Source organism: Lepidochelys kempii, chromosome 1 (assembly GCF_965140285.1).
Source record: "Lepidochelys kempii isolate rLepKem1 chromosome 1, rLepKem1.hap1, whole genome shotgun sequence".
Classification (NCBI taxonomy): domain Eukaryota; kingdom Metazoa; phylum Chordata; order Testudines; family Cheloniidae; genus Lepidochelys; species Lepidochelys kempii.
Window position 1 is genome coordinate 115934757 of NC_136380.1, and position 17148 is coordinate 115951904.

At 43.6% G+C, this 17148-nt stretch overlaps 1 protein-coding gene across 1 annotated transcript in view; it reads left to right on the forward strand.

Annotated features, from left to right (window-relative positions):
• The first annotated feature begins 4143 nt into the window (after positions 1 to 4143).
• TGFBRAP1 (transforming growth factor beta receptor associated protein 1) overlaps positions 4144 to 17148 on the forward strand; it is a 64044-nt gene continuing 51039 nt past the window's right edge. The window contains 3 exon segments of the mRNA XM_078853788.1: positions 4144 to 4395; positions 4398 to 4421; positions 10800 to 11501. Coding sequence (XP_078709914.1) covers positions 4329 to 4395; positions 4398 to 4421; positions 10800 to 11501 — 793 coding nt within the window. The 5' untranslated portion in view covers positions 4144 to 4328.

Genomic DNA, 17148 nt, shown 5'->3' on the forward strand with positions numbered 1-17148 from the left:
TTATGCCATAACCATATTATAATAATATCTCTATGAAGAATATGGATCGTAGTGTCACAGGGTACAACCAACAAAAAATAATTATAGTAAAATACTTTAGTCAGGTGTCAATAAACAAAAAAATTATATAGCTACACACAGGAGGTTTGTTATTGAAGTAAACGGGATCAGGATTTGGCTGATAAAAATGATAGCTCTGACGATTAACATTTGACGATCTGCAATAACCAAAGAGGTTTGGCTACCGTAAAATAAAATAATTGTGCATTGCTGTGAGTTAGTAATCCACTTACCCATTTAAAAACAAAATAGAGAACTAAAAATAATTATGTTTGTAAATTAACCATGTTGCCATTACAACATACAATTATAATGCCACAAGTACTTAATGCATTTTACAAAAGTAAGAAAAAGCAAAGGGAAATAAATTATGCATGTATATATATCAGTACTAAATAACCTAAAAAGAAATTGAACTTGGACTTTGAATGACTCAACACAAATTAATAGTGCACAATCTATGTAACCACACAATTTTATCAACCTGTCCCATTCCCCAATTGTCTGTTATATCTACTTGTCTTTCTCATTGTTTCCTTGCGTTCCCTTTGTCTGTCCGTCTTCACCTGTTGTCTCTTGAGCTCTTTGGGGGCAGGAACTGCCTTTTTGATTGTGTTTGTACTGTGCCTAGCACACTGGAGTTCTCGTCCATGGCTGGGACTTCTGAAGTACAAATAAAATAATAATAAATAATAATTAATTGTTATATCTTGTTATATCTTAAATTAAGCCCTGATTCTGAAAGTGGACCTTTGCACCTTTACTGAGGTCTCATAATGTCACTTGTATTTCACTCCATTGCATTGATTTAAATAAGAACATAAGAACAGCCATACCGGGTCAGACCAAAGGTCCATCTAGCCCAGTATCCTGTCTTCCAACAGTGGCCAATGCTAGGTGCTTCAGACGGAATGAACAGAACATGTAATCATGAAGTGATCCATCCCCTGTCATCCATTCTCAGCTTCAGGCAAACAGAGGCTAGGGACACCATCCCTGCCTATCCTCCATTAATTTATCTAGTTCTATTTTGAACGCTGTTATCTCTTGGCCTCCTTCAAAACATCCTCTGGCAAAGAGTTTCACAGGTTGGCTGTGCATTGTGTGAAGAAATACCTCCTTCTGTTTGTTTTAAACCTGCTGTCCATTAATTTCATTTGATGACCCCTAGTTTTTGTGTTATGAGAAGGATAAATAACATTTCCTTATTTACTTTTTCCATACCAGTCATGATTTTATAGACCTCTATCACATCCCCTCTTAGTTGTCTCTCTTCCAAGCTGAAAAGTCCCAGTTTGATTAATCACTCCGCATATGGAAGCTGTTCCATACCCCTCATAATTTTTGTTTCCCTTTTCTGTACCTTTTCCAATTGTAATATATCTTTTTGGAGATGGGGCAACCACATCTGCGCACAGTATTCAATCCATTTATACAGAGGCAATATGATATTTTCTGTCTTATTATCTATCCCTTCCCTAATGATTCCCAACATTCCCTAATGATTCCCAACGTTCACTTTTTTGACAGCTGCTGCACATTGAGTGGATGTTTTCAGAGAACTATCCATTAGGACTCCAAGATCTCTTTCTTGAGTGGTGACAGCTAATTTAGATTTTATATGTATAATTGGGATTATGTTTTCCAATGTGCATTATTTTGCATTTATCAACATAGAATTTCATCTGCCATTTTGTTGCCCATTCACCCAGTTTTGTAAGATCCCTTTTTAACTCTTTGCAGTCTGCTTTGGACTTAAGTATCTTGGGTAGTTTTGTATCATCTGCAAATTTTGCCACCTCACTGTTTACTCCTTTTTCCAGATCATTTATGAATATGTTGAACAGTACAGGTCCCAGTTCAGACCCTGGGAAACACCACTATTTACCTTTCTCCCTTCTGAAAACTGGCCATTTATTCCTCCTCTTTGTTTCCTGTCTTTTAACCAGTTACTGATCCATGAGAGGACCTTCTCACTTATCCCATGATAGTTTACTTTGCTTCAGAGCCTCTGGCGAGGGATTTTGTCAAAGGCTTTCTGAAAATCTAAGTACACTCTAGCCACTGGATCACCTGGATCCACATGCTTGTTGACCTCCCTCAGAGAATTCTAGTAGATTGGTGAGGCATGATTTCTCTTTACAGAAACCATGTTGACTCTTCCCCAAGAAATCATGTTAATCTATGTGTTTGATAATTCTGTTCTTTACTATAGTTTCAACCAATTTGCCCAGTACTGAAGTTAGATTTACCAGCCTGTAATTGCTGGGATTACCCCTGGAGCCTTTTTAAAAAAATCATTGTCACATTAGCTATCCTCTAGTCATCTGGTACAGAAGCTAATTTAAATGATAGGTTACATACCACAGTTGGTAGCTCTGCAATTTCACATTTGAGTTCCTTCTGAACTCTTGGGGGAATCCCATCTGGTTCTGGCAACTTATTACTGTTTATTTTAGTAATTTGTTCCAAAACCTCCTCTAATGACACCTCAATCTGATACAGTTCCTCAGATTTGTCATCTGAAGAGTGGCTTAGGTTTGAGAATCTCCCTCACGTGCTCAGCTATGGGGACGAATGCAAAGAATTCCATTTAGTTTCTCCACAATGGCCTTATCATCCTTGAGTGCTCCTTTAGCATCTGGATCATCCAGTGGCTCCACTGGCTGTTTAGCAGGCTTCCTGCTTCTGATGTACTTACAATTTTTTTTGCAGTTACTTACAGTTTCTTTTTTGATCTTTGGATAGCTGTTCTTCTAATTCTTTTCTGGCCTTCCTAATTATTCTTTTACACTTCACTTGCCAGAGTTTATGCTCCTTTCTATTTTCCTCAATAGGATTTAACTTCCACTTTTAAACAATGCCTTTTTGCCTCTAACTGCTTTTTTTACTTTGTTGTTTAGCCATGGTGGAACTTTTTTGGTCCTCTTACTATGTTTTTTAATTTGGGATATACACTTAAATTGAGTGTCTCTTATGGTGTATTTAAAAAGTTTCCATGCAGTTTGCAGGGATATACTTTTTGACACTGTTCCTTTTAATTTTTGTTTAACTAACTTCCTAATTTTTCTGTAGTTCCCCTTTTCTGAAATTAAATGCTACAGTGGTGGGCTGCTTTGGTATTCTTGCTCCATCCCCCCTCCCTCTGTCGCTTGCTCTCCCTCACCCTCACTCAATTTCACTGGGCTGGGGCAGGGGGTTGGAGTGTGGGAGGGGGGTGAGGGCTCTGGGGTGGGGCCAGGGATGAGGGGTTGGGGTGTGGGAGAGGGCTCCGGGCTGGGGCAGGGGGTTCGTGTGTGTGGCATATGGGTTCTGGGTGGGGGATGCGGGCTCTGAGTGGGGCCAGAAATGAGGGGTTCAAGGTATGGAAGAGGGCTCCAGGCTGGGGCTAGGGTGACCTGACAGCAAGTGTGAAAAATCGGGACAGGGGATGGGGGGTAATAGGAGCCTATATAAGAAAAAGACCCAAAAATTGGGACTATCCCTATAAAATCAGGACATCTGGTCACCCTAGCTGGGGCAGCGGGTTGAGATGGAGGTTGAGGGCTCTGGTTGGGGGTGCAGGCTCTGGGGTGGAGCCGGGGATGAGGGGATTGGGGTGCAGGAGGAGGCTCTGGGCTGGGGCCAACAGGTTCAGAGTGCGGGCTCCAGCTGGGAGTGTGGGCTCTGGGGTGAGGCTGGGGATGAGGAGTTTGGGATGCAGTGGGGGGGGCCTCAGGCCTGGGGCAGGGAGTTGGAGTGCGTGTGGGGTGCGGGCTCTGGGAGGGAGTTTGGACGCGCGAGAGGACTCGGAACTGGGGCCGGGGGTTGGCGTACGGGAGGGGGTGTGGGATCCCCACGGAACTTACAGTGGCTCCCAGGAATTGGCCGCCAGATCCCTGCAGCCCCTTGGCAGATGGGAGGCCAGGGAGGCTCCACATTGTGCCCTCGCAATCGCAGGTGCCACCCCTGCAACTCCCATTGGTCACAGTTCCTGGCCAATAGGATCTGCGGAGCCAGCCCTCGGGGTGGGAGCAGCGCATGGCACCTCCCTGGTCGCCCATGCGCTTGAGGGCCGCAAGGACCTGGTGGCTACTTCCAGGAGCCACACAGAGCCAGGGTAGGCAGGGAGCCTGCCTTAGCCTCAGGCCCCTGCTGCGCTGCCGACCGGACTTTTAATGGCCCGGTCGGCAGTGCCGACTGGAGCCGCCAGGGTCCCGGTTGAAAACCGGATGCCTGGCCACCCTGGGTGAGGTATGGAAGAAATGAATGTCCACATGCGGGCGTAAATGGAGGGAACCGTGTGCGAGGCTTGTTGGTTGGCAAGAAGTGCGTGGGGGAAGCGAGCAGCTGTGCGCGGGGGCGTGGCTTGCACGGGACAGGTGAGTGCCGGGGGGGGCGGGAGGGGAGGGCATGGAGAGCTGGGGGGGTGGGGGAGTGAGGCTGCGGGGGGGGGGGTGTTTGAGAAGGGTGTAGGGGGAGCAGAGGATGTTGGTTGGTTGGTTGGTTGGGGGGGGAGGGCAGGTTGGCTGGGGCGGGGCTGCGGGTCGCGCTCTCTCAGGCCACGCTCCCATGCAAGTCAAGGGGGCGGCGCGTTTTCCTCCCCCCGCCCCGCGGCCTCACGCCCCGACCTCCCCCCACCCCCCGTCCGTCAGCGGGCTCCGCGCCGGCGCCTCCCATGTGACCGGAAGGACCGCGGGAGCCGCCTCCGGAGGAGGCTGGGAGTCGGGGCGGGACGCGGGCGGAGACCCGCCGCCACCAGCGAAGCCGCCCCGGAGCCCGCGGTCCTGGCCCTGACAGCCCGGGTAAGCGTCGGCCCCTCCCGCGCTGGGAGCCTCTTCCCCGGCCGGGGCCGCGTTCAACGCCCCGGGGCGGGGCGGAGCTGAGCCGCCAACCGCCGCCCGGCCCCGGCCCTGTGTGCAGGGCAGCGCCGGCCCGAGGCGGGAAGGGGAGCCGGGCGTGGGCTGCGCTCCCGGCGCTGCAGGGGAACTTGCTGGAGCCATTTTGTGTGGCCGGAGCTGGTTCGTCAGCGGGTGCCCGGGGCTGGGGGTGCAACTCGTGCCTGAGAGCCGCAGGGAGCTGCCCTGCCCTGCCCTGCGCGGGGCGGGGCGGGCGCTACGGGGTAAAGACCGGAGAGCCGAGGTGGGGGCGGTGGTAGCGTCCGTTGGACCAACATCTGCCGGGGAGGGGGGAGAGAGAGAGACACACACAAGCTTTTGAGCCACGCAGGGTGATCTTCTCTGGGGCTGGGACAGGTGCTCCCAGCGGAACGGTTAGCCCCTATTGCCAGGGACCCTTCAAGGCAGAGTGACCCCTTAACATCTGTGCGGTCAGGGGACAGAAAGGGAAGTTAGTGGGTTGTAGATTGTTGTAAGAAGCCCTAAAGCCTGTGTGTCAATTCAATCCATGATTTTTAGCGTCTAGCAGAATTATTAATTTAAGCTCTTAGGCTCATCTTTTGAAAGGGTTGTGCACCTTTCCTTTGAGGATAAGGACCTCTAGGTCAGTTAGAGAGTGATCCCTTTGTGGGAAGTGTTCACCCACGGGGAATAGGGTGTTTTTGTTTGATCACCACATCTGCCTTGTGTGCTTAATATCTTAGGGCAGACAGGGCTACAACTACACTGCATACTACATTGTACTGACTAATCAATGTGGCAAAGCCTGAAGAGGGGGGAGGCTTTCCAATGATATTGCCAGAAAGTTCTTAATTTATATTTAAAGTCAGAATATTGTATTTTTTATGTATGTTGAATGTAATGGAAACAATACTAATTACAATGGATGCTACCTTGTATCTTATTTAGGGAGCACACTACTGATATTCAGTAGGGAACAACTTCCCTTGGTATTTCTGAGAGAGATGGAATCTGGCACTTACAAGGAACAGCACGTTCCGGGGTACATATTCCAGGGCTATGTGCTTAAGACTCAACATGCTGCAAAACATTTAATCAGATACACTTTTAAAAGATGTAGCATACAGATTGTACTTAAGTTGAAAAAACTTTCTCTGCAACCGTACTCCTGTATAGCCCAATCACTTATTTTCTCTAGGAACTAGATCTATATTGCCAGAGAACATCTTCCCCTGGACTTGCATGATTTGATTGTAGCACCTTACCTTACAGAAAGATTGTATTTCTCTTTTAGTTACTTGAGTATCTGTTTTTTATCCCCCTTCATTCTAAAGTTTTAAAAAATAATAGTCTTGGTCAGGACCAGAATTGTATAGCTCTCCTACTGGCAATCAGCATTTTTACCCTGGGCTACAGGAACTTTGAGTGAATATTGACAGCTTCAGGTGAGAAGGCCAGTCTCAAGTCTCTAGGGGCTGGCTTTTCACTCAGGGCTACAGGCTGTTCTTCAGGTTTTTGGTTTGGCAGCCAACCTGGGTGCAATTCTTTTACTGTATACATTGTAAAAAGAAAAGGAGTACTTGTGGCACTTTAAAGACTAACAAATTTATTAGAGCATAGGCTTCCGTGAGCTACAGCTCCCTTCATCGGCTCCTTCTGATAATATTGTGGGACAATGTGATTACATTGCCCTAGAGATTCACATTGTCATTCTGAGGGTCTATTTTCATTGCTTAAAGTAAGAAATCTAATTTAAGCCCTATGTGAAGAGGCAATTCTAAAATAGCACAGATAAACTTTTCAGTTTGGGATTTAATTGGCAATTCCTGGAAAATGCTGTGTGTAAGAGCACGTCACATTCCGTTACCTTTCAGCCTAGAGGAAAATTTGGCCAGGTTGATCTCATGGTGAGATTCTTAACCAGTATAGTTGCTATTTTGGAATAGGCTCTCCTCTTTCATTCAGGTACACATTTATTTTGATCAATTTTAAATGATCTAGAAGGTACTGATTGTGAAGGCAGAGCAGCAAACAACATAGTCAAAAACAGCTTGGTAATGCTTCTACTTAACATCATTCTGTGTGTGACTGTTGTCACTATTAGCTGACAAGCCCACTGAGTTTTGAATCAGTTTGTCTTTTTTAAATGTGACTTACATGTTTCTAGGTCTCAGAGTACATCTGCAAAGCAGTTAAGCATCTATGGCTAGTCTGGGTCAGCCGGCTTGGGTTTGCAGGGTTTGGGCTGTGGAGCTGGAAATTGCTAGTGAGGAGGGTCCCTGACTCCTAGAGCCTGAGCTCCAGCCCGAGCCCTAAGGTCTCCTCGGCAAGTTTTAGCCCTGCAGCAGTGTGTCTTCCCTTCTGTCTCTCTCTCTCTCCACTCCCCCCCCTCCCCCTGCGCTGCCTGAGTTTGGAGGGGGGGGGGGAGGTGTATTGCTGCAGTGTAGACAGAGCCCTAGGCCCAGATTTAAAAACCTGAATACCTTTAATTATGCCCCTAAAGCTATTTTTAAGTATCTGAATAGAAGTGACCTGATTTTTCAAAGGTCCTTAGCACTCGCAACTCACTGTCTTAAATTGAAGTTGCAGCTGTTTATCTCCTTTTAATCAGGCCACTTCTATGCAGATGATTAAAAATGGATTTTGGAGTCTAACTTTAATGACCCAGGTTTGAAAACACTGGCCCCAAATAGTTTCTGGTGGTGTCTTTCTGAGAAGGCTTACATTTTTCTGTGATCTAGTTGTTCAAAAGTAGACTGTTTTGGGAACATTTATGGAAACTTTCATATTTAATGCTTTGATATTTATTCACTGAATGATGAATAGTAGTGTTTTGGTGGTACTGGTGGCCTTGTACTTGTGCAGGTAGCTGTTTAGGACACATGCATTTTATTTGACTTTATTTTTTTTTGTTTACCTCTAAGTACTTGTGGACTAATAATCATTACTTGTGACTTCCCCCACAGGCCTCTAACTCTAAAATATATTAAAATGATGTTCAGAGTAGCATCAGTCTGTACGCTGACTAAAGACCAGTCAGAATTCTCAGGTTTTAGGGACAAATTAGAGGGAAATTGCTCAAGACTCATCAAGTCTAGACATGATAAATCAACTACGAATGCGCTCCCATCAACTCCGGTGACTCCACCAGGGCGAGAGGCGCAGGTGGAGTTGACGGGAGAGTGTCAGCCATCGACTTACCGCGGTGTCTTCACTGCGGTAAGTAGATCTAAGTATATCGACTTCAGCTAGTGTAGACCAGGCCTAAGTTTGTCACCCACTCTACTTCCTCACCAACTCTGTTAGGGAGGGATGTGAGAGAGCTGCTTTCTGGTGGTTCACAATTCTTAAGGACAAAGGCCTCTTTGAGTAGGAAAAGTTAGTCACTACTCCGATTTCATCGATGACGCGCATGCTTGTTTGCCTAATATTTGGTATGTTAAATGGGAAATTAACTTTAGTATTCCAAATTTAATTTGGATATAATGAAACTATAATTGACACCTGATCTACATTGGTATCAAACAACCACACTGTGGGTTGGATCCATCCCCTTGTAGTAGTTATCCATATGTAGGAGGATCCTGTGTAAATCATGATTTCCATGAAATCATGTAAATGCCTCCAAATCATGATCTTTCCATTTTTTATAAAAAGGAAAATGTCTACAATGAAGTCTTCACTACAAAAAAATTATTTATCTTATAGAGCTGTGTGAAAATATCATTCAGTCCTTGAAACTGACCACATTTAGTTGTAAAATTAATTCCATGCAAACTTTGTGAATTCAGTACTTGGCCATTTACACTATAGTGAATTTTCTAAAAAATTAAAGTAAAAACTGTGATTTGCACAGGTCCCGATCCATGAGATTCACAATCTGCGAATATATCGGTCATATAGGGAAAAGTGCTCATAGATAATGGTTGCAAAGAGAAGCTTCTGAAGTGAATCAGTGCAGTAGTGTGACCAATAACTCTGAGAACAGGGAACAGTACCTATGAATTTTTGTTTCAGAGTAGCAGCCGTGTTAGTCTGTATTCGCAAAAAGAAAAGGAGTACTTGTGGCACCTTAGAGACTAACCAATTTATTTGAGCATAAGCTTTCGTGAGCTACAGCTCGACTGTAGCTCACGAAAGCTTATGCTCAAATAAATTGGTTAGTCTCTAAGGTGCCACAAGTACTCCTTTTCTTTTTATTAATTTTTGTGGTGTTGACTTTTAAACCTCATGAGAACACTTTGTGGGCCACATTTTCAAATAAATTGGGTGTGCAATTATGTGGGTAAATCTAGTAATTGCAAATGCAGATAGTCAAATAGAGTTCAGAAATAGTAGTGTTCTTAATTTTTCCTCATAGAATGAAACTGACACTTTCCAGTTAAAACGTAGTCACTATGTGAGGGTACCATATGGCTCTTTATTTTTGTGCAAAGCTCCCGTTATCTGGGAGATTTGCGATGGATTGTGTGTAGTGTGTTACTCCAGCTTTAACTTGAGCCCTCAAGCTATAATTAAAAATATAATTTGACCTTCTCAAAATGAGTTTTGAAAGATGTGATGTACACTAAAAGTACTAAACTGTTTCAATATATTGGAATATGTAAATTGCAGTTTTGGGTTATTTTGAACTGCTGTTCTGCAGCACCAACATTTTAAGTTATTTAGTGTTTATTTCTTCTGCTTTAAAATGGATTCTTTGTGGCTGACTAAACTAGACCTAGACTTTTTATCTTGCAAATCACTTTTCTTTAAATTGAGAAAAAGCAATAATTGTCTCTGCAGCATTTAGTGCCCCCAAGTTTCTTGTCTGGATTTTTTCGATTTTTAGCATGCTATGAAAAGTTACTTCTACAGTGCCCAAAATATGCTGGTGTCTTTACATGTAGACACAGAATAAGGTGCTTGCTTGCTGTTGTGTTACACTAGTGACCACTTGGGAGCTCCATTGGTTGAAGGGTAAAACTAGAAAGTAACAATCTAGCAATTGGAAGAGGCCTGTTTGTTTATGCACCAGAGTGACCAGCTGTAGTCTCAAATAAGCTATGCTTTGAATTAACCAAAATGCTTCCATTTTCTCTGCACCCTTTACACATACTACTTCAATTTATTCAGTCCCCTAAAGGTTTTCCTTTCTTCCTTTTTAAGGTGACTTCTTTTGAGTCAGAAGTATGTTTTGAATATACTCACCACAATCTAGATTGCTCGAGGGTATATGTTGTATACTCTCTTTGTGCACTGCCTTTTAACAGTAAAAGATGTTATGTGCATATTGAGGGTGGAATATGCCAATGATTGGAAGCAGAAGATTTCTGAATGGCTAATTTTATAAAGGCATTCTAGATTGTCATTAACTTAAATTTGATCAAAGAGGCATGAAGTGCTATGTGAGAGATGTTAACTTATCAACCTGAAGGCTGTCCTTCATTAGAAGTTTGATGATAGCCAAGCCTTTTACATATTAAAGACAGAGGGTAATGATTTCAGAATTGACTAAGGCCATTGAAAGTCAGTGGGACTTAGATGCTCTTATTATTTGTATTGTAATAGCACCTAGGAGCCCCAGTCATTGTCAGGGCCCTATTGAGTTGGATGCTGTTGGCAATTTTGTCCAATTTCTAACAAATTGCTTTGGAATTTGGTGTTAGTGGCTGCTTTGTTTCAGGAGCAGCCTTACAATGACATACTGCAGTTTGTTTTTTATGTCTTTCATATTCGCTACTGTGCTAACTTAGCCAACTGTATTGTACTCAAACTAATGGTTGCTACTTGATTCAAGTATATATTTCTGAGAGCACTGACAATCTGATGTTCTGTGTTGATAACTTTTTTGCGTGATGATGTTTGGCCTTCCTTTTGTGTGGATGTGAATAAAATGCTATTTCTTTCTCCCTTCCAAAGCAGATCATCCAGAAGACACAATGAGTTTGAAGGCCTTCGAGCTCGTTCCTGCTGTTGAGCGGGAGATGCTCATGGGAGACAAAGCTCGAATCAACGTTGAATGCATTGAGTGTTGTGGGAAAAACCTCTATATTGGAACCAATGACTGCTTTGTCTATCACTTTCTACTGGAAGAGAAGATATCAGCTGAAAAAGTAACTTTTGCTGCCACCAAACAATTGCATAAATACTTGGGCTTCAAGAAAGCAGTCAGTGAGCTGAAAGCAGCTTCAGCACTCAACAGGCTACTGGTGCTTTGTGACAACACAATAACATTAGTTAACATGATGAACCTGGAACCTATCCCCACTGGAGCTAGAATCAAGGGAGCTGTGACATTCACAGTAAATGAAAACCCTATGAGTGGGGACCCTTTTTGTGTAGAAGTTTGCATTATCTCAGTGAAACGGCGGACCATCCAGATGTTTATGGTGTATGAGGATAGAGTCCAGATAGTGAAGGAAGTGTCCACTCCGGAGCAACCCTGTGCCGTGGCTGTAGATGGTCATTACTTGTGCCTTGCTCTCACTACACAATATATCATATTGAATTATAATACCGGCATCTCCCAGGATCTGTTCCCTTATTGCAGTGATGAGAAACGGCCAATTGTGAAAAGGATAGGCAGACAGGAGTTTCTGCTGGCTGGACCTGGAGGGTTAGGTGAGACTAAACAATTTTAAACTTCCAGTTTAAAGTTTCTCTCCATTTCACGATCAGCTTTCCAGATTGAGGTAACTTCAGTATTTGATGCCATAATGTAGAATAAATGCTGCATTTCCTTGCAGGCTATATTTGCAATACTTGAAAATTGAAGGATAAGTAAGTCACTAAAACTAGTCCTGGGTGTTCTTATTGCATGGTTTTACAAGTTTGCAAAATTTGCATAACACTTTTTAAAAATGGTAAACTTGAATTGATCTAGATAAATTTGATTCTGGGGTGTCTATAGTGAAATAGAAAAATTCAGGTGGAATAAATTCTACTGTCTCATTGCCCAGGGCAAACAAAAGTATGAACCAAATTAAATTTTAAAAGCTGTTGGTATCAAATTCTAGCTATAGTGACTGAAGCTGGGATTCAGGCAACCCAAATTTTCTTGTGCCAGACTTGCTGCATGACTGAGGACAAGCTAGTTAAAATCAGTATGTCTGCTTCTTCATCACTGAAAGATAGTTATGCTCACCCATCTTCATAAAGCAGTGTGAGAGCTACTGGTACACCCACTTCACTATAATACTAACATTAAGTGTTGTTTGAGGAGTCTTAGAACTGGCATTCCACCTTGGGTCCTTATAAATGTTGCAGCATAGCAGCAGAAATTACTTTTTTGATTGCCTTGCTCACTTGCCTAAATTTTCCCCATGATGCTGCTCAATTAGTAGTGCTCCATAATGGACTTCAGGAATAATAATAATAATAATAATTACATTAGACAAATTAAAAAAGAACTTCTTTCCTTGGGGGAATTCTGCCATAAACTATGAAAAAAGAACTAGATTGCATGCAAAACATCAAAGTCCCCTCTTCCTGGGAGATCTGATTTCTCTGTCCTACTTCCTCTGTAGCTGTCTTGGGGTGTGCTCTGAAGACTAGTATACTTCTCTGATCACAGGCAAGTCCATTTCAGAGCTGAAGGCCCCTCACAGGGAATACTCTACTACCAGAACTTCTCTCAGATTGATGGGGAGCCAGTTTGAGTGCCTCTCCAATCATAAGTGTAGCATGTAGCAATATGGCATAAGGAGATAGTCAGTCTGTCTCAAGTATCAAGGTCCCAACTCCAGGGCTGTATGCAGCTTTTGCAAAATGCATTAAGGGATCCAGCCGCTATGGGCATTTACAAGACTGCTGTTACCAATTAGGTTTGTTTCAATTATGTTTAATTTACTGGATTTGTTGGTTATGTGTCTGAAGCGTTAAGTACAGTCCATTACAAACCTTGCCAATCTGGCCAAAGACAGGGCACTTTTCTTTGACCTTCCCTTCTCTTACATAAACACATACCAACAAGTATACTTGTTTTGGGAGGGTGTTTTAAGACACTCCAGTGCATCTGCTTCTTCCTCTGAAGAGAGGATGAGAGAACAAACATTTGACGTACATAGTTATGTTGCTTAATGCACTACTGGAAGGCACTCAGATACTATGGTGATGAGCATGGTATAAAAACCTATATAGACTAGAACGGTCAGACCACCAGTTTGCCCTGAAAAGAGTGAAGTGATGCATCAGTATATCAGTTGAGTTATCAGAGGTTGAGAATCAACTGCCATATCCTGCTGTTGTCACTCGCAGGATGAACCTTTATCCCCATCTTGGACAACTGTGCTTAATATCTAGATTATCTTTGCACGAGTAACCTCAAAATAGTATGGCAAAAAGTTATTGTGACTTACCACTCTAGCTCAGGGGTGGGCAAACTTTTTGGCCTGAGGGCCACATCTGGATGGGGAAATTGTATGCAGGGCCCTGAATGTAGGGCTGAGGTGGGGGGTTGGGGTGCAGGGTGTGTAGGAAGGGGCTCAGCATGGGGTGCAGGGGGTTGGGGTGTGGCTGGGGGCTCAGGGCAGGGGTTTGGGGTGCAGGAGGGGGTGCAGAGTGCAGAAGGGGGCTCAAGGTAGGGGGTTGGGGTGTAGGAAGGCTGTGGTAGGGAGCTGAGGGTAGGGGGTTAGGGGACTCAGGGCAGGGGGTTGGGGTGCAGGATGCAGGAGGGGTTTTGGGTACGGGCTCCAGCCCAGCACCGCTTACCTTGAGCAGCTCCAGGGTGGCAGCAGCTCGCAGCCAGGCTAAGACAGGCTCTGCGCCGCTCCTGGAAACGGCCAGCATGTTTGGTAGCTCCTGGAGGTGGGATGGGGCAGATTGCTCCACTGTGTGCCGCCCTTGCCTGTGGGTACCACCCCTGAAGCTCCCATTGGCTGCAGTTCCCCGTTCCTGGCCAATGGGAGCTGCGGGGGGTGGTACCTGCAGGTGAGGGCAGCGCACAGTGGAGCAACCTGCCCCCTTCCCCTTCTGCCAGGGGCCACAGGGACATGGTGCAGGCCGCTTCCGGGAGTGGCACGGGGCCAGGGCAGGCAGGGAGCCTGCCTTAGCCCTGCTCTACCACAGGGCTGGCAATCCCGTGGGCCAGATTGAAAGCCCTGACAGGCCTAATCCGGCACATAGACCGTAGTTTGCCCTCCCCTGCTCTAGCTCTAAATGTAGACTGGCACTTGCAGATTTGATGTGCTGCAGTGAAAATCAACGTGGATACATATATTTTGTTTTATCTAATCAATCTGTTTAACACCTACTTCTGAATAAGTCTCTCTAAAGAATTTCATTTTTACCTTCCCCTTTTTATTTTTCATTTTATTTTATTTACTTTTAGTGTAAAAGAAACTCCACACCAAAGATTTCCTGTCATCCACTTCAACCACTTCTGCACTGGATCATTCTTTTTAATTTTCTTGCTTTTTCTTTCCTGCCTTCCTCAACTAGCTAAATACTGTTCTGTTTTTAGTTTCTATTGCTACATGAAAGTTCTAGAGACAATGACAGATTAGGCCCTCTTCCTGTCTCACCTAGCATAATTTCTAGGACTTAAGTCTAGAGTAGGAAAATATGTTGTGTTTAACAGCAATTCATCAGTGTATCTTTTTGTGTGTTCAAACACACATTAGTGTAAAAGTATAATTAGGCAGGCCAAAAAAGATTTCAAAGAGCAACTAGCAAAAGAGACAAACTAACAGCATTTTTTATTTTAAATACATCAGAAGCAGGAAACCTGCCAAACTGTCAGTGAGGCATCTGGACCATTTGGTGCTAAAGAGCACTCAGACAAGATGGGTGCGGAGAAGCTAAATGAAATCTTTACATTGGTCTTTACTGCAGAGGATGTGAGGAAGATTCTCACACCTAAGCCATTCTTTTTTAGATGCCAAATCTGAGGAACTGTCCCAGATTGAGATGTCATTAGAGGAGGTTTTGGAACAAATTGATAAATTTAACAGTAATAAATCATCGGGGCCAGATGGTATCCACCCAAGAGTTCTGAAGGAACTCCAATATGAAATTTAGGACTACTGACTGTGGTATATAACCCATCGCTCAAATCAACCATTGTATGACTGGCAGATAGCAGCTAATGTGAGGTCAATTTTTAAAAAAAGGCTCCAGAGGTGATCCTGGCAATTACAGGCTAGTAAGCCTGTCTTCAGTACCTGGCAAATTGGTTGAAACTATAGTAAGGAACAGAATGAGCAGACACAGAAATATGTTGGGGAAGCGTCATCAGGGCTTTTGTAAAGGGAATTAGAATTCTTTGAGGATGTCCTCAAATGTTGACAAGGGTGGTCCAGTGGATATAATGTACTTGGACTTTCAGAAAGCCTTTGGTGGCATGGTCCTTCAGTAGAGGCTCTTAAGCAAAGCATGAGATAAGAGGGAAGGTCCTCTCATGGTTCAGTAACTGGTTATGATAGAAAACAAAGGATAGTTTTCAGAAAGGGGAGAGGTAAATAGTGGGCTCCTGAAAGGAACTGTACTGGGACCACTGCTGTTCAACAAAGTCATAAATGACCTAGAAAAAGGGGTAAACAGTGAGATGGCAAAGTTTGCAGGTGATACAAAATTACTCAAGATATTTACCTCACCAGCCTTGTCTCTTTTAATCTCTTTTATTGGACCAGCTTCTGTTTGACAGACAAGCTTTCAAGCCACACAGAGCTCTTCTTCAGGTCTGGGAAAGCCAAGATGGTCAGGGATGCAACCCCATGCACTGGGTGCCCCTAAACCTCTAACTTCCAGAAGCTGGAAAGGGATGTTAAGGGATGAATCACTTAATTGCCCTGTTCTGTTAATTTCCTCTGAAGCACCTGGCATTGGCCACCGTCGGAAGACGGGGTACTGGGCTAGATGGACCATTGGTCTGATCCAGTATGGCCATTCTTCTGTTTTTAACATAAGTTTGGCCTGGGTTTCATTTTTCATGCCTTTTCCCTAGTCTAGACAGTGTCTAACTGCTTGTGTCTCATTACTTAAATTGCCTGTTATTGAATTTGTACATCTTCCCTTTTATTCTGTTTCACTGTAACTTTCTAAATTTTTATTTTTAATATCTCCTCCTTCACTGTAAGCAGTGCCTCCAGCACTTTTCCTGGTACAGTTTTACAGCTGCTTTGTAACATAGGTTCTGTATATCTTGGCATTTAAGTGTTATCACTCTTCTAACAATAATCATTTCAAACATGGTTCCAACTAATACTTGAGCCTTATTGTAGACAGGACTAGAGCAGATGTTGATGAGGGTTGTTTTTTTTCATACTGGCTATCATTTCCACTCATGCTTACTAGACTAGAATAGGAAGGTTATGTGGTGCATTTCCTCACAGTTGTTCAGACTGTGTAGTCATCAGTTACCAATACAGTTGTTTTCTTCCCTATTCTCACCCACTTGGAAAGCTCCTAATACCATCAGCTTTTGTGGTAGGCAAAAGGTCTATCACTTTACCTAATTGGACATATCCCATTTTGACAAACAAAGTCAAAAGCAGAAGAGAAGAAAAGTGAGGCTTAGTTTGCCTGACTTGTTTATGTGCGTGCTCAGTAGCATGCTTCAAAAGAAAAATGCTGGTGTCTGGATGACTGAAGATTGATAAATGGAAAAACCTCTACATTTCCACTTTTGAAGCTACTGTAGTTCAGTAGTGGCTAACACTTGTTACCATCACATAGTTACTCAGTTTCTTATGTGAAATAAGTTGATTTCATTCTAATTCCCAGTAGCCACATGTCCACATCACAAAAACTACCAATGTTGGCAGTAATTGGCAGTGGTGGTGGCAATTTCAGATGAGGATGGAGACAAACATGTAATCGAGCTACTTAGGCCTTTCAGATTCAGGGGTGAGGTAAACAGGCAGAAATTGGCTTGAGAAAGTACTATATTGTTGCTGCCCAGGCTCTACCTATTCCAGAGGACTTAAATGTCTAGAGTACCTGTAAATTATCACTAAAACCAAAACATTCTAAACTTTGTATATTATGAGGCCTAATTTAAGTGATTATTATTATCTCTAGATATTGAGTATTCTGTATAAAAGTGTGGCTTGGATTTGACATAAGGAATTTACTGCACAATTTTTGGAAGTGCTAATTGGATTTTCTCTCCGAACAGAGATGCTGCATAAATCTGAGAGGAAGTGGGGAGGAAGATATAGATTCTTAAAGTCTATAGTTTGATTAGTGGTAAATGATCCAAAAGAGAGAGATGAGTCAAACTTATTGAATGGCTACTTGAAAAAATCCAAAATACGTAGCGTATAGCAGA